This window comes from Salvia miltiorrhiza, chromosome 1, assembly GCF_028751815.1.
Source record: "Salvia miltiorrhiza cultivar Shanhuang (shh) chromosome 1, IMPLAD_Smil_shh, whole genome shotgun sequence".
Classification (NCBI taxonomy): Eukaryota; Viridiplantae; Streptophyta; class Magnoliopsida; order Lamiales; family Lamiaceae; genus Salvia; species Salvia miltiorrhiza.
The window spans coordinates 36876107-36903994 of record NC_080387.1 but is presented as its reverse complement, the minus strand read 5'-3'; the positions used below and the strand labels follow the sequence as shown (position 1 = coordinate 36903994).

General features: G+C 41.4%; 1 protein-coding gene across 1 annotated transcript; it reads left to right on the top strand.

The window, feature by feature from the left end:
- Nucleotides 1–19916: 19916 nt before the first annotated feature.
- Nucleotides 19917–20928, top strand: LOC131023309 (chaperone protein dnaJ 20, chloroplastic-like). Its single transcript, XM_057952858.1, has 2 exons — nucleotides 19917–20494; nucleotides 20737–20928. The coding sequence occupies exons 1-2, from the start codon at nucleotides 20039–20041 to the stop codon at nucleotides 20836–20838; spliced, it is 558 nt and encodes a 185-aa protein (XP_057808841.1). The 5' UTR covers nucleotides 19917–20038; the 3' UTR covers nucleotides 20839–20928.
- Nucleotides 20929–27888: the final 6960 nt, after the last annotated feature.

Here is a 27888-nt window from a genome sequence, read left to right as displayed (position 1 = left end):
CAGAGGTCGTTGATGCCAATGATGAACCGAATAAGGAAAACATTGATGTTGACACTAATATCCCTTCGTACATAGAAAGGGAAGATGCGGAGCAAAACTCTCCTGTTGCTACTACTCTTTCGACCAAGGACAAGGAGGATGTTGGGACGTTTTCTAGCCCCCAATCTAATCATTTCAATGCTCTAACATGTCTCCAAGATAAGGAGCAGGGAGTTCGTTCGAGTGAAGGGATAGACCGGGTGGATACTACGTCTGGTCCAATTCTGCTGGCGACAGTTACTATACCGGCGGACGCCTCGCAGCCTTTCCAAACCGGAGAACCTCCAGACAATATTGCTGATCCGAGCGCTGGTTCGGAGAAGCGGGATCAGTTGACAAGTGAGGAGGACTTGAAAGCCATAGCAGCTGAGCAGGCGTTGAAAATTCAAAGATTGGAGAATTACATTAATGCTCGAGAGGCTAGAGAGGCAGAGGAGGAAACAATAGGGCATGTCAAAAAAGGACGGGGGAGACCCCCAGGTATTGGAAGGGGGAGAGGGGCTCGGCCCCCGATTTCTCAGGTTACGGAAGAAAGTATAAAACATCGTTTGAGGCAGAAGGCAGAACTAGGGTTGGCGCCAACGAGATTTCTGGTGGATGACTCAGGCTCAGCTCCTATAAAGACCATGCACAACGTGACGGCGAGATCATGGGCAGCTGAAGTTGAAGCGGGCGAGCACCCGTTCTCTGACCCTAGTCTTTAATGAATGTCATGGTTTGGAACATCCGAGGGCTTACGGATGATTCTAAGCTCCTTCTTAAAGAGCATTGCTGCTCTTTTAAGCCTCTTATTTTGGGTTTGTTGGAGCCCAAAACTGATTTTAATAAGGTCCCACATTCGTTCTGGAGGTCGCTTCACTTGGCTCCTCTTCACCAAAATTGTCGGCCTTCCATGCGTTCCAACATATGGATCTTTATGCAGCCTTCTTTAGCTGCTAATGTTGTCTTTTCTTCTCCTCAAGTGGTGATTGTTGATTGCTCTTGGCAAGATATGGATTTCCGTCTGGCCGTCATTCATGGTTCTAACGATCCTGGTGAGCGTCGGATTCTTTGGACTATTCTTCTTCATTTTGCTCAGGGCAACACGGTTTTCATCGGCGATTTTAATGCGGTCAAAGGGTCGCATGAGCGTACTAGTGGAGTGCTTCCGCCTAGAGGGGCTTGCAGAGATTTCTGTCGTTTCATTGAGGACTCGGGTTTCATCGAATCTCCCACGTCTGGTCTTCGTTTTACTTGGTCGGGGCGCAGATTCTTACCTCATCATGTGGAATCTCGCCTCGATAGGGCCCTTTTCTCCATTTCGTTTGCCAACCTCTGGGGCACGATTAACACGCATGCTCTTTCTCGAGCTACTTCGGACCACTCCCCCATTGTCTTACAGTGCCGCTTCGCGGCTCCTCCGTCTAAGCGGTCTTTTAAGTTCTTCAACATGTGGACGTCTCATCCGAACTTCTTGGAGGCCGTTGCTGACTCTTGGAACATGGGAGTTGATGTGAGATGCCCTATGCTTTCTGTTATGTTGAAACTGAAACGCTTGAAGGGGGTTTTACGTATCTGGAACAAGTCTGTGTTTGGGAACGTGGACTCTGCCATTGCCCAAACTCAACAAGACTTGTCTGATATTCAGGCGACTATTGCCGATTTGGGCTATAATGATAGCAGATTTGATGCGGAAGTCAGTTGCGAAGCTAAGCTTAATAGATTTTTGTCGCAAAAAAACAGTCTCCTTCAGCAGAAGAGTAGAGTGGCGTGGCTCACGAATGGGGATAAAAACACGAACTTTTTCCACAACATGCTTAAGTTCAGAAAAGATAAGCTTCATATTGGGCATTTGCGGATTGGCAATGATATTGTTTATGACTCGGATGTCATTGAGCAGCACATTATTGATCACTTCTCCTCTTTATTCACTAACACGGCCTCTGATGTGGTGGATTTGGCGGCTTGCTAACGTGGATTTGGTTATCACTGAGGAACAGAATAAAGGGCTTGTCGCTTTACCGGATGACACGGAAATTACTGCAGCTGTCTTTAGTTTGGATGGAAATAGCTCTCCTGGACCGGATGGGTTTTCCGGCTTGTTTTTTCAAAATTGCTGGAGTTTGATTAAGAATGATGTGATCAAGGCGGTCAAGAGCTTCTTCCTGTACACGTCCTTACCTGCGGGGTGTAATTCTAACACCTTGATTTTGATTCGGAAAAAAGATCTGGTGGATTCGGTTTCTGATCTCAGGCCCATTGTTTTGGCGAATTTCCTGTTCAAAATCATCTCTAAGGTCCTTGCTTCTAGGCTCAGTACTGTTGTAGCGGCTTCTGTTTCTCCAAATCAGTTTGGCTTTATTTCTGGGAGATCTATTCACGATTGCATTGCGATGGGATCGGAGGGCTTCAATACCATGAATCGTATCAATCGAGGGTCAAACTTTGCCTGTAAAATCGACATTCATAAGGCTTTTGACACCATGCGCTGGGATTTTATCATCGTTGCTCTCCGCGCCATGGGGTACCACGATCAGTTCATTCGTTGGATCGAGGTGATCTTTGAGTCGGCTCGTATTTCTATCTTATATAATGGGAGACTTAGCGGCTACTTTGCTTGCTCTCGTGGGGTTAGGCAGGGCGACTGATGTGTGTATTTTAGCTACTTAGTTTGGTGTGTGTTTTGCCATGATTTTATATGATTTTACATAGTTTGTTATATTTTGGCGCAGGAATTAGAAGGATTGAAGATGGATGCTCGTGGATGGAAGAAGTCGGTGAAAGTCGAGAATTATGGAAGAAGTTGATTGATTTTGGAGAAGATTAGAGATTGGGCTTGGATTAATTAATTTATATTTAATTAAGCCCAAACTCTTATTTTAATTATTTTGATAGCTTATTTTTTAAAAGGGGCCGGAAGCCCATGTCCAAGGGGGAGGCGGACACCTTAGGGATTTTAATCCCATATATATATGTGCTTAAGTGAGGGAGCCGGAAGTTTTTGGAGGGATTAGGTTATATGTTTTACTTTGATTAGAATTAGGAGACACATTCACTTTTATTTTTGTAGCCGCCACTTAGCAGTAGTTAGAAAATTAGGAGTTGACTTTTTTTACACACACTTTTGATTCCTTCAATTTTGAGTACTTCACGTTTTTGGAGATTAGTTTAAGTTAATTGCTTAGCTTTGGAGATTTGGGAGAAGTTGGCGGCTGACATCAGAAACTTTGTAGCAGACGATTTTTATTTGATCTTCATAGTGGTGACCCTTTTTATTTTCGTTCAATTTTATTTACTTAGTTTAATGTTTGCTTTTATTTATTTGCTTGTTCTTAGTTTAATTATGAGTAGCTAAACTTTTAATTCGGCGAGAATAATGAAACTCTAATTTAATGATCTGTGAGACCTAATTGGTTTAAAATTGATTCCTATTGATTCCGATTAATTCCTAGGTTCCAAGATAATTCTGATTTTATTTAAGCCTGATCAACTTAAGTTTAATTGGATTACAGTCAATTAGTTCCTGCCAATCCGTAATTGTTGGAATAGGGCTGATTAGTGATAAAACTACCGTGTTCGTAGTAGGAATTAATTGGTGTATTAATTATTACTAGCGTATCTAGGATAATTGATATAAATTGGGTTCCTTCATCTTAATGCTATTAGAATATTAAATCTAGGTCTGGCGTCTCCAGCTAGGTTATATTTTAATAAGGGAAATAAGCAGGTCTGGCGTCTCCAGCTGTTTATCGACACAGTAAGTAGGAATTGGGGTACGTCCGTTGCGTTTCACGGTATCCTATAACTGGTTGGTTGATAGGGATTAATTAATCTTTGCGTCGATGATCAGAGCTTTGAATTAGTGTGGATTTATTCGAGCCGAGTTACCTTTTTATTGATTTAATTCAAGAGTTATTTTTATTTGATTTAATTTGCTTTCTTAGTTTAATTAATATTTTCTCAATTTAAGGCGTGGTGGCATCACCAAAATTTATAGATTTTAGGGAATTGAATGATTTTACCTGCTCTCTGTGGGATCGACCCTGCTTATCATTATACTAGTTTGTTTTGATAATTCTGCAGGAATTATTTGGTGGAAAACGACGTCCACCAAATTGGCGCCGTTGCCGGGGAGCGGTGTTAATTGATTTTTTTTCCCTTTTGATCTATTTTTTTTTTCATTTTTCTTTTTGGTTTATGAGCAGATCTTCTAAGCCGAATCTCCTTCACGATTTTGAGATCGAGAAAACCGCGAAGAGATTGAGGAAGGAGGCCACGGCGAGGAAGCTGCAAGGTCTGGAAGGCTCGGAAATTGCTCCGTTTGACCGGACAGAAACGTTTTTCAAGTCTGAACCTGAAGTTCAGATTGCTGCAGAGGATCCGTTTGCCCAAACAGACCCTGATTCAGAGGCAGACACGGACTGTGAAGAAGAAACCGACTCGATTTCTATCGCAAGTACTGAGAGCGACATGGCTGACGATCCTAGACTGTGTGATCTCTCCAGCCACGAAGCTGATGATCCCCCAACTCCGATCCGGATGCCGGCAGCTGCTTCCGGTATTGAGATTAAGCTTGGGCTGCTTAATGTTCTCCCAAAGTACTATGGCAAGAAGGGAGAAGATCCGTACAATTTCTTGAGCGAATTCATCAAAATTTGCAAAGTCCAGAAACGCCCCACTGGAGTTACGGAGGAACACTTCAGACTAGCTGCTTTTCCCTTCACCATGACAGCAGAGGCGAACTCCTGGTTCGCGAGTCTTCCACCCTTTTCTATCACATCATGGGTCGAGATGAAAAAGCTATTCCTGGAGCATTTTTTCCCTCCTACCAAGACGAATGCGCTAAAGAAGGAAATTAGTGGAGTGAAGCAGGAGTACGATGAGTCACTTAGCACATACTGGACTCGATTCAGGAGGTTGGTGGATAGCTGTCCAAACCATAAGTTTTCAGAGGGGGATTTGCTGCAGTATTTCTATCAAGGGATGACGGTAGATACCAAAAATCTGGTGAATTCATCAAGTGGAGGAGCATTTTCTCAAAATACTGTGAGCGAAGCTAAGAAGTTGATTCAACACTTGGTGGAAGCAACGAGAGAGTATGAGGAACCACGCATTCAATTGCTCAAGAAAGTTGCACAGGCAAGTTCTTCTAACTTTGTGGACAAGTTCGAAGAAAGAATGGGGAGGATGGAAAGAATGTTAAGTACTGTGGTGGAGAAGGTGGCAAATGCTGGACAACCGACAGAAAAACCATGTGGAGCGTGTGGTAACTTTGGCCATACAAGTTTGCAATGCACCGGGGGCGACGAAGATCTTCAAGCCCAAGTGAATTCTCCTCACAACTTTTACAGTTGTTTTGATCCACTGCCCCGTTTGCCCAAACAGGACCCCTACTCGAGCAACTACAATGCACCGTGGAGAGATCATCCTAATTTTCGTTGGAGAGACCAAAGCAATCAAGAGCAGCAGCAGCAAAGCTATAGACCGCCTCATCAAAGAGGATTCCAACAAGCACCACCACCTCCACAAAAAAATCAAGGAAAAGCTCTTGAAGAGATGATGAGAGAGTTGATTGGCTCACAACAATTGTTGCAAAATAATTTGCAAACAACCAATGAAGCGGTGCTAAAACTTCAACAGTCTCAAGCAGAGCAAAGGGTTCAGATCGAAGGGTTGGCTCATCAAGTGTCTCAGCTCGCAACGTCCGTGAATCAACTCAAGGGCCATCAAGGTGCTTTACCATCACAAGTCCAATTGAATCCAATGGAGAACGTTAGTATGATCACCTTGAGGAGCGGTACAGAGTTGGACGGACCGACACCCCAGAACTCTCAAGATGGACCACAGGCAGATTCTGGAGTCGAATTTCATGTGGAAGAATTCGAAAGTTTTGTTGGCACAAAGGATTCAGTTATTCAGCAGGTAGAACAGCCCCGTTTGGCCAAACAGAACAAGGGGCCGACAGTTGAGCAGAAAGGAAAGGGAGCAGCACTTGAGTCCACCGAAGAGGAGCAGACCAAGGTCTCTAAACCGTTGAGCTTACATGATCCAAAGGCTGCAACATCAGTCCCCTTTCCAGGGAGATTGGCAAGGAAGAAGCCGGAGGAGGAGCTCATCGATTTTATGAAGATATTTGGAAAGTTGGAGATCAATCTTCCATTCCTCCAAGCACTCAAACTCCCTCATCTGAGCAAGTTTTTGAAGGACTTCATCGCTGGAAAGTCTAAGAAATCTGGAAAAATTGTGATGGGCGAGAACGTGTCAGCAGTGATACGAAAAGAGTTGCCGCCCAAATGCAAGGATCCAGGTATGTTTTCTCTGCCATGTTATATCGGTGAAACTAAGATTGAGCATGCTATGTGTGATCTAGGAGCTTCTATTAATGTCATGCCGTTAGCTGTTTATAATAGTTTAAATGGTGTGAAATTGGTAGATACTAGAGTTGTGATTCAGTTAGCCGATGGATCATGTGTGCACCCTGAAGGTTTGCTTGAGAATGTCCTTGTGAAAGTAAATAATTTTGTTTATCCTGCTGATTTCTATGTGGTGAAAATGAGTAGTATGCAATCGAAGAAGTCAGCTGGTGTTCTATTAGGTCGTCCTTTCTTAAGGACCACTAGGGCGGTCATTGATGTTTATAGTGGTACTATTTGTTTGGATTATCATGGAGAGAAGTTCACTTTCAATATTGATGATACCATGAAAAATCCTCTTGTTGTTAAAACTGTTTGTGCCACTAACATTACTGACCCTTCTGTCCAAGAACATCTTGAGACTAAATCTGTGCAGGACAAGTTGGAACCGACCTTGATCAAAAGAGCAACTGGTCTTGATGCTCGTGGGATGAACAATGAAGAAGTCAAAGAATCTACCAAGTCTCTCCATGCTCACTCGAAATTGGCAGATTCTGGAAATACGTTCTGTTTGCCCAAACAGATCAAAGTTCTTCATGCTGACTCAAAACTCACAGGTTCTGGACATACGGTTCGTTTGCCCAAACGGAAGCCACGTTATAGAACTCTGCATTTTAATGTGGAACCACCTGACTTAAAAGATAAGTGTGAGGAGGAGCTCCGTTTGGAAGCCTATAATACCAACATGGGGTATGCAGATCTAATAGCGATAGCTTATCACAAGCATCGATTCTGGAGAACATTTGAAGTCGGTGAAAAGGTCCGATTCATGCTTGGAAGGCAATGGATAGGTCCTTTTGAGATACAGTCTGTTTGGCCAGGCGGACCAGTGGAGATTAAGAGTTTGGCTACGGCAAAGAAGTTTGTAGTCAACTATCACAAGTTGGAGCCATATTGCGATGCATCTCATATGTCAACAGTGGAAGAAATTCCATTGTCACCTCAGACGAGATTCTGATTGCATCAATAGTCTAGCCAAAGACTTTAAATAATGGCGCTTATCGGGAGGCAACCCGATTTTCTTTCCCTTTGTTTCTCCCGTTTTATTTTTCTTTTTCTTTATTTCCGTTTCGTTCAGTTTTTCTTTCAGTTTTAATTCCCTTTCTTTAGATTTAATTTTTGTTAAAGTTTCTAAAAAAAAAAAAAAACAGGTGACGCAGCAGTGGATTACGTGAACGTGGCAGCCCTACAACAAAGCATCACAGATTTGAGCGCCACCATTTCACAGGAGATGCGGCGGCAGCGTACACGGTGACTTCCTTCCTTTTCTTGTTTTGTTTCGTGTGTTTTTTGTGTTGTCTTTGTCTTGGTTTTTTGTTTAGTTGAGTGTCTTGTTGCTCCTTCGCTTATGCTTTGTTTTATTTGCTTGAGGGCAAGCAAAATCTAAGTGTGAGGGAGGCATCTTTGAGTTGTGTTCTGTTGAGTCCGTTTCTTTATGTTGTGTTTTGTGTGTTGTGAGCCTTGTGGTTGTTGAAATATTAGTGATAAGCATGCTGCCCGGTTGAGTTATGTGATGAACTTGAGATTTGATACTTGAGAATTGGGATTTGGTGATTGAAAATTTTGGGTTTTTATTGGATGACATTTGGGATGACAAATAAGAGCAACAATTGAGTAAGAAAACCACATATAAGTGAGAATTGAGCTTATTAGAGTAGAGCACTCTCTACTAATTTTCTGTATGAGTGGTTTGTTATTCATGAAGTTTTGATATGTTGTGTGTCATTGGTGATGCATGATAGAAGGCACTAGGGTAGCCTTTTGGCCTGCTTTTGAATTCCCACCTGAACATTATTCCCTAGTGAGCCCTTTGAAGCCTTGACCATGTTCTTTCTTATTAGTCACTAAATAATTAAGCCAAGGCCTGTTTTGGACTATCTCTTTGGCCCAGTGATGCATGTCTAATTTGAACTTCATTCCATTGATTACTAGAGGAAGTTAAGCTGTGTTCTTATGTGCCGTTTGCCCAAACTGCCGTCTTGTGTAAAATGATAAGAATCTGTGATCCGTTTGGCCAAACAGTGGCATTGATCAGTTCAGTTTTCTGTGATGGGAGCAGTTTTGGGAGACGATTTGTGGGGATCTTTTGTAGATGATGATGGCATGTTGATTGAGGATATAAAAAAGGAAAGGTGCAGCAGAAAAAAAAAAAAAAAAGGAAAAAAAAAGAGAAAAAGAAATCGAAAAAAAGAAGAAAAGAAAAGAAAAGAAAAGAAAAAAAGAGATGTTGCATCAGTTTGAGTTGAGCATGTAGTATCATTGTTATTGTTGGAGTTTTTCCCCAAGTTTTGTTGCTTTATATCTTTCTCTATGAACTTGAAATTGTGGATGATGGTTTGGATTAGATGTGCGCACTTTGATTTTCAATGCTTGAGCTTAGGACCCATAGGATCTTGCCAAAAATCACGAATGGTCCTTAAGCCCCATTACAACCAAATGAGAAAAGACCTCCTTGAGTTACTATGTGACCATGACATATCACGACTAAGTGGATTTTCCTTCTTGTGTGTGAATTTCCAAAATAAATATTTGAGAGAAGAGTGAATCTTGAGAGGAACTCGTTGTTGCTTGATTTGGACTAGATAGACGATGAAAACACTTGTTTGACATTTCTTTTTCTTGATTTAAGAGTTGAGAGTTGATTGTGAATTGCATAGTTTGACTTGGCAGTATGTTGTGTTACTAGTGTTTTGATGATTACTTGGTTGTTGTTTCTAGTTGAGTTTGTCGTTGTTTAGTGTTCTTGTTCTTTTCCGTTTCTTTCTGTTTGGTTGTTGCGTTTGTTGCTTTATTCTTTTCTTGTGAGTCTTTAGTGTCGTGTCAAGGAAGGGAGTTGCTTCTAGTGGCTGAATTTCACCATTAATTCTTCTCTTATTTCATACTTGAGGACAAGTATGATCTAAGTGTGAGGGGATTTGATGTGTGTATTTTAGCTACTTAGTTTGGTGTGTGTTTTGCCATGATTTTATATGATTTTACATAGTTTGTTATATTTTGGCGCAGGAATTAGAAGGATTGAAGATGGATGCTCGTGGATGGAAGAAGTCGGTGAAAGTCGAGAATTATGGAAGAAGTTGATTGATTTTGGAGAAGATTAGAGATTGGGCTTGGATTAATTAATTTATATTTAATTAAGCCCAAACTCTTATTTTAATTATTTTGATAGCTTATTTTTTAAAAGGGGCCGGAAGCCCATGTCCAAGGGGGAGGCGGACACCTTAGGGATTTTAATCCCATATATATATGTGCTTAAGTGAGGGAGCCGGAAGTTTTTGGAGGGATTAGGTTATATGTTTTACTTTGATTAGAATTAGGAGACATGCACATTCACTTTTATTTTTGTAGCCGCCACTTAGCAGTAGTTAGAAAATTAGGAGTTGACTTTTTTTACACACACTTTTGATTCCTTCAATTTTGAGTACTTCACGTTTTTGGAGATTAGTTTAAGTTAATTGCTTAGCTTTGGAGATTTGGGAGAAGTTGGCGGCTGACATCAGAAACTTTGTAGCAGACGATTTTTATTTGATCTTCATAGTGGTGACCCTTTTTATTTTCGTTCAATTTTATTTACTTAGTTTAATGTTTGCTTTTATTTATTTGCTTGTTCTTAGTTTAATTATGAGTAGCTAAACTTTTAATTCGGCGAGAATAATGAAACTCTAATTTAATGATCTGTGAGACCTAATTGGTTTAAAATTGATTCCTATTGATTCCGATTAATTCCTAGGTTCCAAGATAATTCTGATTTTATTTAAGCCTGATCAACTTAAGTTTAATTGGATTACAGTCAATTAGTTCCTGCCAATCCGTAATTGTTGGAATAGGGCTGATTAGTGATAAAACTACCGTGTTCGTAGTAGGAATTAATTGGTGTATTAATTATTACTAGCGTATCTAGGATAATTGATATAAATTGGGTTCCTTCATCTTAATGCTATTAGAATATTAAATCTAGGTCTGGCGTCTCCAGCTAGGTTATATTTTAATAAGGGAAATAAGCAGGTCTGGCGTCTCCAGCTGTTTATCGACACAGTAAGTAGGAATTGGGGTACGTCCGTTGCGTTTCACGGTATCCTATAACTGGTTGGTTGATAGGGATTAATTAATCTTTGCGTCGATGATCAGAGCTTTGAATTAGTGTGGATTTATTCGAGCCGAGTTACCTTTTTATTGATTTAATTCAAGAGTTATTTTTATTTGATTTAATTTGCTTTCTTAGTTTAATTAATATTTTCTCAATTTAAGGCGTGGTGGCATCACCAAAATTTATAGATTTTAGGGAATTGAATGATTTTACCTGCTCTCTGTGGGATCGACCCTGCTTATCATTATACTAGTTTATTTTGATAATTCTGCAGGAATTATTTGGTGGAAAACGACGTCCACCAGCGACCCTCTTTCCCCTATCCTCTTTGGTATTGCTGAGGATGTTCTTAGCTACATTATCAGGAATTGCGTTGCCTCGCGTCATTTGGTGCCCATGGGTTTTGACAGAATGTCGGATTTCCCGACTCATTTATTCTATGCTGACGATGTGCTTATTTTTTGCCGTGCTTCTGTCTGGAATGCGAAGAAAATTAAACATATCACTGATTTCTATGGGGAGCTTTCGGGCCAGATTTGCAGCCAAGCGAAGTCTAGAATCTTCTTTGGTTGTGGGGTGTCGTATGCTATAACGCAGGGGATCAACAGGGTCTTGGGTTTCACTCAGGGTTCTCTCCCGACCACGTATTTGGGCGTCCCTCTCTTTGTTGGGAGACTGCGTGCTTCTTACTTCATGAGCATCAAAGATAGAATTGTGCAGAAATTCTCAAAATGGAAGGGATTACAATTATCCATGGCGGGTCGTCTCTGTCTTGTCAACTCGGTTATTAGGAGCTCTATCGTTTACTCGATGATGGTCTTTCGCTGGCCAAGATCGCTGCTCCATGATCTGGATAGAAGTTGCCGCAACTTTATTTGGTCGGGATCCATCGACAAAAAACCGACCTGTGCCGTGAGCTGGGATCGTTGTTGCGCGCCCAAGGAGGAAGGCGGCCTCGGAGTTCGGTCCTTTGCGGTGATGAATCGCTGCTACATGATGAAGATGGCCTGGAAGCTGTTAAAGGGAGAGGACTTTGTTTTCCGAATTCTCCGCTCTCGCTATTTGAACAGTTTTGGCTTGGCAAAGGCGTCTGTGGTGGGTTCTTCCTTTTGGTTGAGTGTCAAGCCGGAGGTTGATGAGTTAGTGGAGAATTCTTATGCTCTTGTGGGTAACGGCCAGCACACCCGTTTTTGGACGGACGATTGGCTTGGTTACAAAATTTGTGATAAAATTGCCATTCCTTCTTTCATGCATGAGTTTTTGCATCATTCGGTGGCGGATTACTTTAGCAATGGTGTTTGGCACTTCTCGGCGAATTTCGTTGAAAGCTATCCTGAGGTGGTTGTGGATATCATCACCTGTCAGTTCGTGGGGGAGAAAGATGGCCGGTTTGGAAACCGTCTCTCCGTGGGGATGTGACCGCGGCTTTGGCTTTTGCTCAAATTGGGCATCATTTCCCTAAGGTTACTTGGGGTTCTTGGATCTGGAATAAGGTTATTCCGGTGAGACGTTCGATTACCTGCTGGCGTATCATTCATGGACGCCTTCCTACGATGGACAATTTGGTGCGGAATGGACTTATTGCTCCGAATCGCTGCAGCTTGTGCATGGCGGATGCGGAGAATCTCGACCATATTTTCTGGAGCTGTCCCAGTGTGACCCCGATTTGGAATGAGTTCCTCACGTGGTTTCAAATGCCACATCTCATGGCTTGTATGGACATCCATTCTTTCTTAGTTCAGACTTGGCATGCTTCTTTCTGTCCTCTTATTCAGAATTTTTGGAAATTGGGGATTGCTAACATTCTGTGGTGTATTTGGTCGCTTCGTAACAAAGCTATTTTTGAAGACCGACCCTTTGAGCAGCGACGCGTCTTAGCTTTTGCTAAGGCGTCCTTCAAAGAAGTGGATGAGGCGTTCTCTAAACTTGGCCATACCTCTAATTTGTGGTATGATTATTTGATCACTCGCTCCATCGGTGTTTCGATGCGGGCTGCCCCGCCTCCGGATTTTGTTAGCGTCAGCTGGTGGCCTCCGGTGGAAGATTGGATCAAGGTCAATACTGACGGGGCAGCGTCGGGTGCCCCGGGTGTCATCGCGGCTGGGGGGGTTTATCGGGATAAGTTTTGTGTCGTCAGAGGCTGTTTTCACTTGAAAGGTGGCAAGGGTTACGCTTTTGAGGCGGAGCTCCTTGCCGTTATCACCGCGATTGCCATTGCGCACTCGCGAGGGTGGCACAAACTTTGCTTGGAAGCGGATTCTCTTTACGTGGTGAAGCTTCTGGAAGATCGCTCGTTGGCTGTCCCTTGGCATTTTTATGCGGCTTGGAAAGTCACTTTAGCTCGCCTTCAAGACATAACTTTTCGTGTCTCTCATATTTTCCGTGAAGGAAATGCCGTTGCTGATGCTATGGCTAATTTAACGCAGCCAGAGGGCTGGTGGCCGTTTGGGATTGAAGCTATTCGGAAGCTTGTTGTTGCGGACATGGCAACGCACAGCTTCTCAAGGAAGGTTCGGTGATGCGGGCGGTGCTTGGTGCTGGTTTTTGATGCGGTCGTTGTTGTTTCCGGCTGGTGGGTTGGTTGGGGCGGGCTGGACCTGCTGCTGCTGGTCGCGACTGTCTGCTGCGGGCTGACTGTTGTGGCTCGTCCGGGTCTGGTCTTTGGGCTCGGCTGTGTGTGTTTTGGTTCTTCGGGTTTCTGTCGGGTGGAGCCGGGGTAGCTTGGGGGCGATGGTCCGGCCGGAGCTCTCGAAGCTACTCCTCCCGCTCCCTCGACGTTTTTTGTTTGCTTACGAGTACTCTTTTTCCGCTTTGGGGTTTTCCCTACGGGGTTTTTCTTCAAAGCGGTTTTAACGAGGCTCGGCCCTTAGTTTGCTTCTCTGTGCTCTCAAGGGTGTTCGTTTGTTTTTCCTTTTCTTTTAATAAAACTCTATTTCATTCATTCACTCGTATACAATAATGTATAGTTATAGATATGTAAGTGAAAGACACCGTGCATGCGACTGCAAAAAAAAAAAATGTGCAAAATATTAATCCGTCAACTCTATACAGATATGTAAGTGAAAGACACCGTGCATGCGACTGCACAAAAAAAAATGTGCAAAATATTAATCCGACAACGGAATTATCAACAACAAAAGGGTAATTAAAACCACCTTAATTGCTGCGTGCAAACAAAGAAAGCAACCAAAAAGTAAAAAACTTATCCACATAATTTAATAGCAAATAAATGAGAGAGATAACTATACATAAACTTATCGATATAACGTGTCATGCCAACCAAATTACATTCAAACTATAGCCTAACCTTGAGGCCCTTTAAGATGATTTAGTTAGTAGAGTATTTTCGGTACTCGATTTAAAAAATGATCACACTAATTTCCTCACCTCAGACTCTTTAAAATTGAATTATCATATGGTCATATATCCTATGACACATATGTTTGCATTGACAAATATTTATGCTACATACCTAATGATCACATTAATTTCCTCCTGACTCTTTAAAATTGAATTATCATATGGTCATATATCCTATGACACATATGTTTGCATAGAAAAATGTTTATGCTACATATCTTATGTGAGCACCGCTCGCGTTTAGCCCTCGTTAATATTATCTTTTTTGTTTTAGACATTTATTTTTATTCTAATACTTCATAAATTGTTATTAGGATCATTAATTTTATAAATAACATAAAAATCAAAGTTCGATTTGTTCATATTCCCTTTAACTTCAAATAATTAATAAAAATAACAAATTAGACTTTGATTTTTATGTTATTTATAAATTTAATGATCCTAATAACGATTTATGAAGTATTAAAATAAAAATAAATGTTTAAAACAAAAAAGATAATGCTAACGATGGCTAAACGTGAGTGGTGCTCATATAAGATATGTAACATAACTTTCCTCCGTTAGCATATTTGTGAAGACACTATCATATTAATTTTTAAAATTTATCAATGCCCGACTACATATAAGTGTAGGGGGTGAATCCGACAATTACGGAAGCGACGTCAGTCACGTCTGGATCGACGGGCACTAGCAACCTGAGACCACAAATAACGTTAGAACCCTCCGAAGAGCACCGGTGGGGGTGTCGATGGAAGGGCCTCCGACGCTCAAGTCAGTGAACGGATATAAGTATTCAACGTAAATAACGTAACTGAAATGAATAGATGATAATGGAAAAGACGATAGTAAATGAAGTATCCGGGAGATCGGGGTGTCCCGGAAGTTGAATCAAAGCTGATGAGCGATGTTGGACAAGGGGCGACGAACGTCCGGACTAGCGGGGCTAGTCAAGCAATCGGAACCCTTGAAAGTTGAGAGCGTGGAGGCGGAACGGGAGAGCGGGGAGAGCGGGCGAGCACCAGATTGAGATATCGTAAGTATAAGAATGAATGTCAATGACGACGTGCCTCGATTGTGTTAGTGAAATAGTATATATAGGTTATGGGCCTGCAGGGAGGCGACTAGGGTTAGGGCTTTTTGGAATGTTATTTAAAACCCTAGCGGTTCCGATTTTTTAGGAAACGATCTTCCGCGACCTTCGTTTGACCTAGTCACCCATGTTTGACTAGGTTTTCGTAAGCTTATAATCCAGTTTGTATACTTTCGCGTTGAAATGTTTACTATGGCGCTACTGCCAGAGCAGAGGGATCGCGCCTCTGCCAGAGCAAAGAAATCATGCCGCTGCCAGTGCAGAGGGATCGCGCCCCTGCCAGAGCAGAGAGATCATGCCGCTGCCAGAGCAGAGGGATCGCGCCTCTGCCAAAGCAGAGAAATCATGCCGCTGCCAGAGCAGAGGGACTGCGCCTCTGCCAGAGCAGAGAGATCATGCCGCTGCCAGAGCAGAGGGATCGCGCCTCTGCCAGAGCAGAGAGATCATGCCGATGCCAGAGCGAAGAGGTCATGTCGCTACCAGAGCCGAGAGATCGCTCTGGGCAGAGTCAGAGTTGCCAAGGCAGATTCGAGCTGGGCAGTCGAGCGCTGCCGGGCAGGGCTGGGCTGGTCAGTCGGATTTTATCCACTACAGTTTGTCCCCCACTCCATAGTTGGAATTTTTTCAACTAGGGAGTGCAATTTAACTTGTATAGGGTGCGTATAGTGAGCAGGGCGTTGCCCTTTTCTTTGATTCCCGGCAGTTCGCGTGAAATAGGTGAGCCGGAAAAACGTGGAATTAAATGGTCGGGGTGACATAACACTGGGCGTCCTAGACCTGCGGCACTTTCAGAGGCCCAAAATGTATCTAATGGCGTTGGACGTTACGGTGGTGATGAGTCACAAATGAAGAGATATAGAATCAATCGGTGAATTGTTGTTGAACCGCGAATTGTACCTAGTGTTTGATTGGAAAGGTGAGAGAGGGTAATTGGATTGTTGAGAGCATGAGAGTAAATTGTTGTAGTGTTGCAAGCAAAGATAGCGTAGGTTTCAGATTACGCGTACATGGCTATTTATAAACCCATGCTGGGGGTAAAATAGTAAATTCGTTGCTAAAACATGCGCCTCGCGTGGTCGAGGGCATAAGAGTGAATTTGCCCCTAGGCGGGAGATTTCTCCGCTCTTTTGGTGATCTCTCCGGCGAAGGCCATTTCTCTGGCAAGAGCCATTCCTCTGGCGAGTGTGATTTCTCTGGCGAAGGCCATTTCTCTGGCAAGAACCATTTCTCTGGCGAAGGCCATTCCTCTGGCGAGGGCCATTTCTCTGGCGAGAGCCATTCTTAAGAGCCGTTTCTCTGGCGAAGACCATTTCTCTGGCGAGAGCCGTTTCTCTGGCGAAGGCCATTTTTCTGGCGATGGCCATTTCTCTGGCGAGAGCCATTTTTCTGGCGAGAGCCACTTCTCTGGCGAAGGCCATTTCTCTTGGTAAGAGCCTTTTCTCTGGCGAAGGCCATTTCTCTGGCGAGGACCATTTCTCTGGCGAAGCGAAAATTTTTCAGTTTGGGAGAGGCGCGCTTTGCGCTGATGGACACGACGGGTCTTTATCTCAGGTTTTGCGTGAAACGGGCTTGTGCCTTGTATGTGTAAAGTTCTTCCCCCCATTTAGACTTAGTTGTTGAAACTTAAGTCTAAATTCAGGACGTTCGGGGTGGGACGGGCTTGCGTCTTTTACATGAAGTTTTCTTCCCCCATTTAGACTTAGTTGTTTAAACTTAAGGCTAAATTCAAGAAGTTCGGGGTGAGATGGGCGTGAGCCTTTGACATGAAAATTTTCTCCCCCCCATTTAGACTTAGTTATTTAAACTTAAGGCTAAATGCAGTATATGCGGGGTGATACGAGCTTGCGCCTTTTACATTTAAAATTTTTCCCCCCATTTAGACTTAGTTGATAAACTTAAGGCTAAATTCAGGGTGTTCGGGGCGAGACGGGGCTGGCGCCTTGTATGTGAAAATTTTCCCCCCCATTTAGACTTAGTTGATAAACTTAAGGCTAAATTCAGGGTGTTCGGGGCGAGACGGGGCTTGTGCCTTTTATGTGATAAATTTTCCCCCCATTTAGACTTAGTTGATAAACTTAAGGCTAAATTCAGGGTGTTCGGGGCGAAACGGGGCTTGCGCCTTGTATGTGAAAATTTTTCCCCCCGTTTAGACTTTAGTTGATAAACTTAAGGCTAAACTTTCGTCGTGGTCAGACAAGTGTGGAGGGGGAGGGGGGGCTGCGCTCCTTAGAGCTGCCTACATACCCAATTAAGGGATCAAGTCTGAATGTAGTTCTGACCTGTATGGAAAGGTCAGTAGGCATGTAGTAGATTGAGTTGGTCTCGGAAGACCTTATGAAGTAAAGTAGTAGCATAGAGTTCAAGCGCGATACTGTTTGAGATGGATTGCATTCCAGCTGTTGCTGATGTCACGTCCGTCCGTTGATTGCAATTTGTATGCTCCGCGTCAACCACTTTGGTGTTCAAAAACGGTCCTTCTCAATTCGGGGCTAATTTACCCGCACCTATTTCCTTTGTGTTCTCGAACACTTTTCGTAACACTCAATCGCTCGGCTTAAATGTGCGGGTACGGATGTGTTTGTTGTAGTGTCTGGCGATGCTTTGTTGGTAGGAAGCTAGTCGGATATTTGCTTTGTTCCGTTTCTCATCGAGGAGATCTAACTCGTGGCACATGGCCTCTTGATTCCCATCGTCTGTTGTAAGCTCATGTCTGGCGGTGGGTACTTCACTTTCCATTGGGATTACCGCCTCCATCCCATAAGCGAGAGAGAATGGTGTTTCCCACGTTGATCGGCCAAGGCGGAGATCCGGGCGTTCACCTCCACTTGGGCAAGTAGTTCCGATTGGGTTGAGCCCGATTGGTTTGGGGCGTCGTTCATGTCGTGGGATTCGTTTGGAGTACTCATAGTGTGACTTGGGCACGGATTATTGGAATTCCTTGATTGCTAGGGCCCCACGGTGGGCGCCAAATTGTAGGGGGGGTGAATCCGACAATTACGGAAGCGACGTCAGTCACGTCTGGATCGACGGGCACTAGCAACCTGAGACCACAAATAACGTTAGAGCCCTCCGAAGAGCACCGGTGGGGGTGTCGATGGAAGGGCCTCCGACGCTCAAGTCAGTGAACGGATATAAGTATTCAACGTAAATAACGTAACTAAAATGAATAGATGATAAAGGAAAAGACGATAGTAAATGAAGTATCCGGGAGATCGGGGTGTCCCGGAAGTTGAATCAAAGCTGATGAGCGATGTTGGACAAGGGGCGACGAACGTCCGGACTAGCGGGGCTAGTCAAGCAATCGGAACCCTTGAAAGTTGAGAGTGTGGAGGCGGAACGGGAGAGCGGGGAGAGCGGGCGAGCACCAGATTGAGAGATTGTAAGTATAAGAATGAATGTCAATGACGGCGTGCCTCGATTGTGTTAGTGAAATAGTATATATAGGTTATGGGCCTGCAGGGAGGCGACTAGGGTTAGGGCTTTTTGGAATGTTCTTTGAAACCCTAGCGGTTCCGATTTTTTAGGAAACGATCTTCCGCGACCTTCGTTTGACCTAGTCACCCATGTTTGACTAGGTTTTCGTAAGCTTATAATCCAGTTTGTATACTTTCGCGTTGAAATGTTTACTATGGCGCTACTGCCAGAGCAGAGGGATCGCGCCTCTGCCAGAGCAAAGAAATCATGCCGCTGCCAGTGCAGAGGGATCGCGCCCCTGCCAGAGCAGAGAGATCATGCCGCTTCCAGAGCAGAGGGATCGCGCCTCTACCAGAGCAGAGAAATCATGCACCTGCCAGAGCAAAGGGATTGCGCCTCTGCCAGAGCAGAGAGATCATGCCGCTGCCAGAGCAGAGGGATCGCGCCTCTGCCAGAGCAGAGAGATCATGCCGCTGCCAGAGCGGAGAGGTCATGTCGCTACCAGAGCCGAGAGATCGCTCTGGGCAGAGTCAGAGTTGCCAAGGCAGATTCGAGCTGGGCAGTCGAGCGCTGCCGGGCAGGGCTGGGCTGGTCAGTCGGATTTTATCCACTACAATAAGTATTGCGGTTGCATTTGAATAAATCATAATCTAATTTTTGTATATAACCAAGTTTGTTTAAAAAAATTTGAAGTGTCGGGTATAGTAAATTAATAAAAGTTCTCTGATATTTTCAGTGCAACTAGCATTTGCATCCCATGCAATGCATGGAAAAAGTTTTTATATTTATATATTAATATAAAATCGATATCAAGTCAATTATCATATGTATAAATATGATAAACAAAAATTAATTGAACTGAATATATTTAAGTTGAATATTGAAAAAAAAAATTCACAACATTAAAAGTAGATATTATGAAAAGGCAAAAATAATAAGTAAAAAAATAAATAATAGATTTATTCAAAAAAAAAGATGAGAGAGGAGAGAGGAGAGATAATTTTTAAAAATTTTAATCTTTAAATTAACTTTTATATTTTAAATTAAATATTTGTATAAGTATCAAATTAAAGCTATTATCGTGATCTTTAATTTGATATGCATATTAAATATTTTATAATTAGTCGCATTTTAAATTTTTAGAAAGAATAAAAAAAAGAAGATAAAAAAGGAAATAAAAAGAAAAAATATACTATAAATAAAATTTCAATTTTATTATAACTACAAAATTGCCACTCAATTTTGAAATTGATTTTAAATTGAAAATTGCCTTTTTAATATAGTACAGATATATGCAACCCATTTAGTCACAAAATTTAAAAAATAAATACATTTTGAGATGTCAACTCAATCGATTCTAAAAGATTAATTACTTTTAAACACACTTACCTTGCACAAAGTATAGCTATATATTCACCAAAAAAATGGTCACTAAAATCATAAATGACGTGTACTATCAAACAAGATTACAAGAAGATGAGATATACTTAAATTAATTAGACATAAATAGTCATGGAAATATGTAAATAGGCCGGTAAATAGAGAGTTAGAAAGTTTAAAACATCATTAATGAGGGCCCGGCCCGCACACTCTCTTAATTTCTTCCTATAAATACACTTCCCCAAAATCCACCAAATCACAAACCAAAAAAATAAAAAAATGGGTTCAAAAATCATCATCAGCAATCCAACGCTCCAAATTCACTCAAATGCCAATCAATTTCCCAAAACACATTTCCCCCAAAATATCTCCTACGTGTCCCAGCTCAGCAAATCAAGAATCCCAACCCGAAACCCATCAGGAGCCCCGAGGGCCCACTCCGCGGCCCAAATCTCTGCCTTGTACGCTCCGGCCCAAACCAAGGAAACACTGTATGAACTGCTGGGAATTGCAGAGAACGTGAGCAGCTTTTCCGACATAAAAAAAGCGTACAAACATATGGCTAGAAAGTACCATCCCGACGTTTCTCCACCGGACCGAGCGGACGAGTATACGAGGAGGTTTATCATGGTACATGAGGCCTACGAAACCTTATCCAATCCGCAAACCAAAGCTCTCTACGACAGAGACTTGGCCGTCGGCGCCGCTTTTCCGAATTCTTGGAGGAAACATCAGGTACACCTCACTTGCAATACTCAACTTCATCTAAATATACCAACTTTTATCTAATTCTAGTTTTGAGCATGAATTAAAAAAATAAATTGTCTTCAAATAATTAAAATAATTTAAAATTTATATATTTACATACATATTTTAATTCATGTACAAAATCAGTATTAGATCAAAGTAATTATCCTTATTCGCAAACCATATTGATTTCAGGTACTAAATTTTTGTTTGTTTTATGATTTGTTTAGGGAATGGAGTGGAGAAGCAGCTGGCAGTCTCAATTGGACGAACTGCAGCGACGCGATTGTAGGGAGAGGTCGTCGTGGGGTTCTCGAATGCGAAAATGCTAATTTTATTCGGGGGGGGGGGGGGGGGGGGTCATGTAAGAAAATATGCATGTAAGTGAAATCATGTAGGAAAATATGATGTAGATACAACGATAGACCGCGAAAGTTTTTTTTTTTTTTTCAAAGGAAGTACAAGGACGGGTGTCCATAAACACCAACAAAATACATCTAGGAAATCCTAGAAGGGAAGCATCTAGTGGGATCGCAGAACCAACAATGAGAAGAAACATAGCATCTGTAATCATCATTCTGAAGAGCAACTCTTCTCTTCAACAAGTTGGATCTTGTAGGGATTGTATCTGAAGAGCCCTCCATGTGAAAGAAGACACCTTGCTTGGGATAAACCTCGACCAGATGTAACGGAAAGCAACCGGAATGTTGTCCTCGTTAAATGATGCTCTGTGAATCAAGGAATACATCTCTTTGGTTGAAATATTCCCATCGCTTGCCCCTTTCCACAAGAACGCGTCAGGATTTGAAGACTTAATAGAGACCCTGCCCAACACAAACCAAAGATCCAGAATTTCAAGGAAACTATCAACGTTAAAGGCATAATTCCACTTGAAAGACCAACTCCACGAGTCCCCATTGGAGTAACCCATCTCACCCACCTTACAAGCCTTTTGAAAGGAAAGCAGGTAAAGATTCCTGAATTTAATTTTCAGAGATTGACATCCCTCTACTCAAGGATCATCCCCAAAACGAACCGACATACCATTCTCTCAATTACAAAAAATTTAATATACTTCAAATTAAATATCACAATAAGAGCTTATTTTATGTAAATATGTGATCTAAAATGTAAAGGTTAAATTTATTTAAAGATTAAAATTTTAAAAAATTCTCTCTCGTCTCTTATCTATTTCAATCTATTTTTTTTTTTCATTTTTAACTTATAGTAGTACATTTTTTATTGTCTTTTCATAATATTAATTTATATTATTGTAAAAAAAAATATTAAACTCAAATATATTCAATTAAAATTAACTTTTTATTATATTTATAAATAAGGTTAATTGCCTGTAAATCCATATATTTTTCTTGGAATTGATTTTTGCTCCCAATTCGAAAAATCGACTTCTAAATTCATAACCTTTTTTTGTCTCAAATTTGTCCGGTGACCGATTTTTTTCTTACGTCGGCGCCAAAAATGACATGGTTGCAGCCGCAATTGACACGGTGGCAGCCGGAACTAACACCTAGGCATATTTTTGACATGTGGAAAAAAAATTAAAGAAAAGAAAAAAACAACTCACATCATCATTTTCCCCAACCTCCCTCACTACCAAACCTTAATTTCTCCTCCCCCCACTCGCCACCACCACACGCTGGCGCCGCCGCCCCATGCCACTGCCGGCGTGTGGAAATCAGGTCCAGCTGAAACCGTTCAAATCCAAGTGCTTGCAGTTGGACGCAGTGTCGTCTGTGTTGAGATCCAGTTTCGTCGAAAAGAATGGCAATTTCATCTGATCTGACATCGTCTTGTGCATCTTCATTAAATCATCGCCGCCGTCACTGTGAAACTTGGCATCTGACTCCGATCCCAATTGACATATTGTACGATTTCTCGTCAAAACCCCATATCTCGTTTCCACTTCACATCCCAAACACAAATCTGCCGAAATTAGCGAGGAAGGAAAACGATGGTTGAAGAAAGCGAGAAATCGAAACAGGCAGTGTGGGAAAGCTCAATTTGCCCGATTTACACCTTTTCCACCGCTGAAGATTTCTGAAGAAGAGGGAGACATGAGAGGTTGAGAGGTGAGAGGGCGGCGGCTGTCGGTGGCGATGGTGGCGGCGGTGGGTGGGGGAAGGGAAAATTAGGGTTTGGGAGTGGGGAGGTTGGGGAAGATGATGATGTGGATTTTTTATTTTTATTATTTTTTTAAATTTTTTTCCACATGTCATAAATTTGCCACTGTGTCAATTTCGGCTGCCACCGTATTATTTTCAGCACCAGCATAAGAAAAATTGGTCACCGGACAAATTTGAGACAAAAACAAAATGTTATGGATTTAGAAGTCGAGTTTTCAAATTGGGAGCAAAAACTAATTCCGAGAAAACGTTATGGATTTACAGGCAATTAACCCATATAAATATGATAATTGAGTTGGTATCAATTTTATATAAATATAGAAAAATGAAAACGTTTCCCGTGCGATGCACGTAGATCACATGCTAGTTTAGAAAAAATCACTTTTTAATCAGCTTTGTAATGAGTTCGAGTATCTTGATAAGCTTTTTAAATATATAAGTTCAAAAAAATAAAAGAAACATGCTCTTTAACTTATTTTTTTTTTATAATTTTGTTTATTTTTTGAAAAATTCTTCAAAGAATTATAAAATATTATTGCATTTAAATAAAATAGTGGAAACCGATAAACAAACACCACACCATAAAACTAATAAGTTATATATCCCCTCTTCAAAACTCATTCTTTTGCATACCAAAATTTGCAGAAGGATTAAAATACTCTTTATTATCCCCACCACTTTTTGAAAAAGTCAACATACTCTCTCTTCATTTTCCGTGCAGCCCTAACATGTGCCCACGACCATGGATACGATCGTGGCCCACCATCTTGTCCACAGTCGTGGGCACGATGGTCAATCACGATCATGCCAACAATTGTGTCCACAGTCGAGGGCACGATCGTGATCCACCATTATAGGCACGACAGACCATGATCTCCGGAATGTCATTTATATCTATTTTAACGCTCATTTAAATTGAATTTGATTGATTTTGTGTTACATTGATGTTGGTGTCTAATAATCAGGTCAAATCACAACTGTTGTCCACCATCGTGTCCACAGGCAAGGGCATAATCGTGTCCACGACCGTGGACAGTGGACACAATCGTGAACACGACCATGGGCATGATCGTTGACATGATCGTGTCTCCCATCGTGACCAGATGGGATCATCTGTCCCACAATATTGTGTGTACCACGTGTACCACTCTTCATTTCTTTATTTTATAAATTATTTTTTATAAAAATAAAAATTATTATATTATTATAAACTCTAATTAGTATTTATCATTGAAAAATTAAAATTTAAAAAATTATATACCCTAACTTTGAATTAATGAACCCAAATAATCTATTATTAATTTAAATAAATATAAAAAAACTATTATAAACCCTAAATGGATGAGTGAACCCTTGTTAATTATCTTTATAATATATAAAAGCATAATAAATTAAAATGAAATAAAAAATAATTTATAAATATAAAGAAATGAAGAATGGTACACGTGGTACACACTATATTTTGGGACAGAGGATCTCATTTGCATCGTGACCACGATGGCTTACCCACAATCATGGTCATGGTGGCTTTTGCGCAATCATGAGATTATTAAAAGCAATTGATTTTGCCTAAAAATATGATTAATTATTGACTTGTTTAATGTAGAAAATTATGTTTTAAAGTATATTTTGCTAATCAAGTTTAATTTGTAATACAAACAATAAACAATTTGAAGTTATGTACGTTGAGATATATGAAGATCTAATTAGAATATATATGTAACATTTCACTATATATATTATGTCATAAAATATTTCACACCAACACTTTAATCATGTGTTTTAAGATGCAATTGTTCGATCAATTATATATTACAATGTTGCTTAGAAGATATATATAACATGTTCAAAGTTAACACAACCGATTAAAATATACTCCCTCCGTCCGCCAAAAGTATTCTACTTTGGCCGGGCACGAAGTTTAATAAAATGTGTGATGATGTTGATGTAGTGGAGAAAGGGCCCCACCACTTTATGAGATGTGTGGTTGAGATTGAATTTTGGGTGGGTTTTTTGTAAATAAAGAGTGTTTGTAAGGATAAAATATAAAGGTGGATGGTGGGACCATGGCTTAAAAAGGAAAGTGGAATACTTTTTGCGGACGCCAAATATAGTAATTGTGGAATACTTTTGGCGGACGGAGGGAGTAATTAATTTCATAAATATTATAATCTAACGATCGTATCGTGTGCACGATGGGAAGCCCACGACAGTGGACATGATCGTGCCCATGACCGTGGATATGATGGTGGACATGATCGTGTCCACAGTCGTGGACATGACAGATGCATAATTTCACTTGTTTAACAAAACATATAACACAAATTGAATCTCAAATCAAAGGTAAATAACATAAAATATAACTCAATAAGTCTCAAACGTAAAATCTAGCATCAAGGACGTGTAAGCCAAAATATTCTACACCCTAGGAGCTATCGATATTTTTATGTACTTGTCGGTGATTTGACCCGCATGTCACGACTTTGCCTTAGATCATGACCATCCTTTACCTGACCACATTGAGGCGTGTGAAGATCATGACCACGCTAAGACGAGTGTAGATCACAAAACCTTCTTAACCTCCTTGAATATATTTACCCTCATGTAAAAATTCACTCAACGAGTGACGTAGAGTAAGGTAAGTCTTTTCCAATCACAATTATCATACAAAATCAATGTATACAAGACATTAAAATTATGATCATGTATTTGAACAAAAAAAAAGCCATGACTGTTGAGACCTCGACCGAAGGAGGCCGTCATGCCCACGATGGGAGGCGTCTGTCGTGCCACGATGGTGACCTCCCATCGTGGGTACAATGAGGGCTGCCATCGTGGTCACAATGGCAGCTGTTAGAACCTTGAAGGCCGATGCCGAGACGTGCCGAGTCATTGGCACGCCTCGGCACGATGGTGTCAAGTTGTTCTCGTCCTGAGCAACTTGGCTGGTTCGAAAGATGGACATTGTGTGTCGCACGTCGGGCACGCACGTTGCCGAGTGGGCACGCCGGGTTATTCCGGGCGTAACACATCGGGCGTGTGGGGGCACCGAGTGCGTAGGTCGGGAAAGTGCAGTGCGCCGCGCGCGCACGCTGCCGAACGAGCACGTCGGGTGATGCTGAGTGTTGCGCGTCGGGCGTGCGGGGCATCAGGCACGGGCATCTGCCGAGGCAAACTTGTACATGGGCGACTGGAGTGCGCGCGCGCCGAGCAACGGGCGTGTAGGGCGTGCACGTGAATTCCCGCCACGACACATTGGTTGGCGCCGAGTCCAATAGGTGGCCATGCGAGCGACAATTGGCGAGGCATGCCAACAAGGCAAAGGGCAGAGATGTGCCCGAGCGGTTGTGGGCAGTTCGTGGGCCAAGGCTAAAGCTTGTGGGCGGTTTTGGCTTGCAATATGCCAATAACTGCCCACGACGTGGGTTGCTCCTGATTGGCTAGTTTGCTTGTCCCGGCGGTTATCCTAGTGATGGGGGATTGTCCATCACATAGATAGGCGATTTTGGGCAGAATCTCACATTAGAGATTCGTGTTTGTAAGCCTATGTCCTTTGTACGAAGTTGTAAGTAAATACAAAGGTTTGGAATGAGTTATCCCGTAAGCTTGTGTGTGCTTTACGTTTATGTCCGTTATGCATTCTATGATTGTGTTGGCTTGCACAAGTACACGAATACTCACTTAAATCTAAACACGGGAGTTGGTGATGGAGTGTTGGCTCGTCGTTTGTGCGTGAACGGCGCTGCACAAGGTGAAAAATTCTAGTTCGAAGAGATACCTTGTGACAACAGCCATCAAGGGCACGACCGTAGCACACGATCGATCATACCCACATCGTGCCCCACCCGTCATGGCCTTTGTCGGCGGTTCCCACGATCGAATGCTCTATTGTCGGCTAAATGAAGTCGTCTTCCTCATCTCCATCAAACCCTTAAGAACTACACCAATTTACCCAACCAACAATCCCCAATTACACACCAGCCAATAAACAATTTCCAACTAAAAGCTTCAAATTTGAAAGAAAAAAAAAATCAGCAAATAACAACAAACTCAAACTATATATCAACAAACATGATTGTAAAGACATTATAACACATAAACATACATTTAACTAAGAAATTAAGAATGGATTTTGAAAAAAAAATGGCGTGAAAATTAAGACTCATCAAAGGGATTGGGTGTGCGAAATTATCCTCATCGGGGCTCGTCGCCGACGACGTCTCTTACTCATCCCGGTCGTCCATGTTCGCCGGACACAACGAGCCTTCGATCGTGAGCAATGGTGGTGTAGTGAGGATAATCGTGTGTGACCCAATTTGATTTTAGAGAGAATGGAGTAATTTGGGGGTGGAAAGTGGGGGGCCCCAATTTTGACTTGTTTTTGGAGGGGGCCGATTGGTTTGATTTTTATTTTTTTTAATGATATAAGTTGAGAGTATTTTAATCTTTTAATTTCTTTTGGTATTCAAAAGAACAAGTTCTAAATTGAGGCTAAAAAACGATCTATACTTTTAAATTGTGGTATTAAAAAACTTAGATCCCAATGAAATACTATTTGCGGTCTGCCTCAACTTTTAGTATTCATTTTAGAGTGACACGAGTTTTAATAAAATGATTAAGTGTATTGTCAGTGGAATAAAAGTCTCACCTTTTAGTGAGTGTTAAAGTAATTAAAATAGAGTAAGGAATTCACCTACTTTTACTAAAAATATAAATTGATATCAAAATGTGAAACGGACCAAAATGAAAATATGGATAATAAAAATTAGGACAAAAGAAATATTAATTTATTTTTTAAATTCATACTTACAATTTATAACATAAAGTCAATATCCGTCCAATTTCTACGAGCTGCTCTGTATTAAGGTGTGATATAAATAACTAACTCTATAAAATGTTGTATCATCACAAATTCAATCATAAAATGATTCTATAGATTGTTTAATCGGTGGAATGATAGTTTGTGTATTGAACGATCCATTTTCAAGATGAAATATTATAAGGATAAGTACAGTTTATGTTTCCTAATTTTTATGATAGTTTAAAAATGTTTCTACCTTTCGACTTTCGACTAGACAACACACAACTCAAGTTGTTATCGTCTATCGGCTTCAATAAAGTTTCTGTGAGGGGACAGGAATTAGGAGGGGTGGGGGAGATTTTGATTTATTTATTTTTTTAATTTTAATTTTTGCTAAATAAAATTTAAGCTTTTAAATTTATATTATTATTTCCTCC

Coding starts and splice junctions, on each gene's coding strand:
- LOC131023309 (XM_057952858.1), top strand. CDS start 20,039: ATGGGTTCAAAAATCATCATCAGCAATCCAACGCTCCAAATTCACTCA. Junction 20,495..20,736: donor ATTCTTGGAGGAAACATCAG/GTACACCTCACT, acceptor TGATTTGTTTAG/GGAATGGAGTGGAGAAGCAG.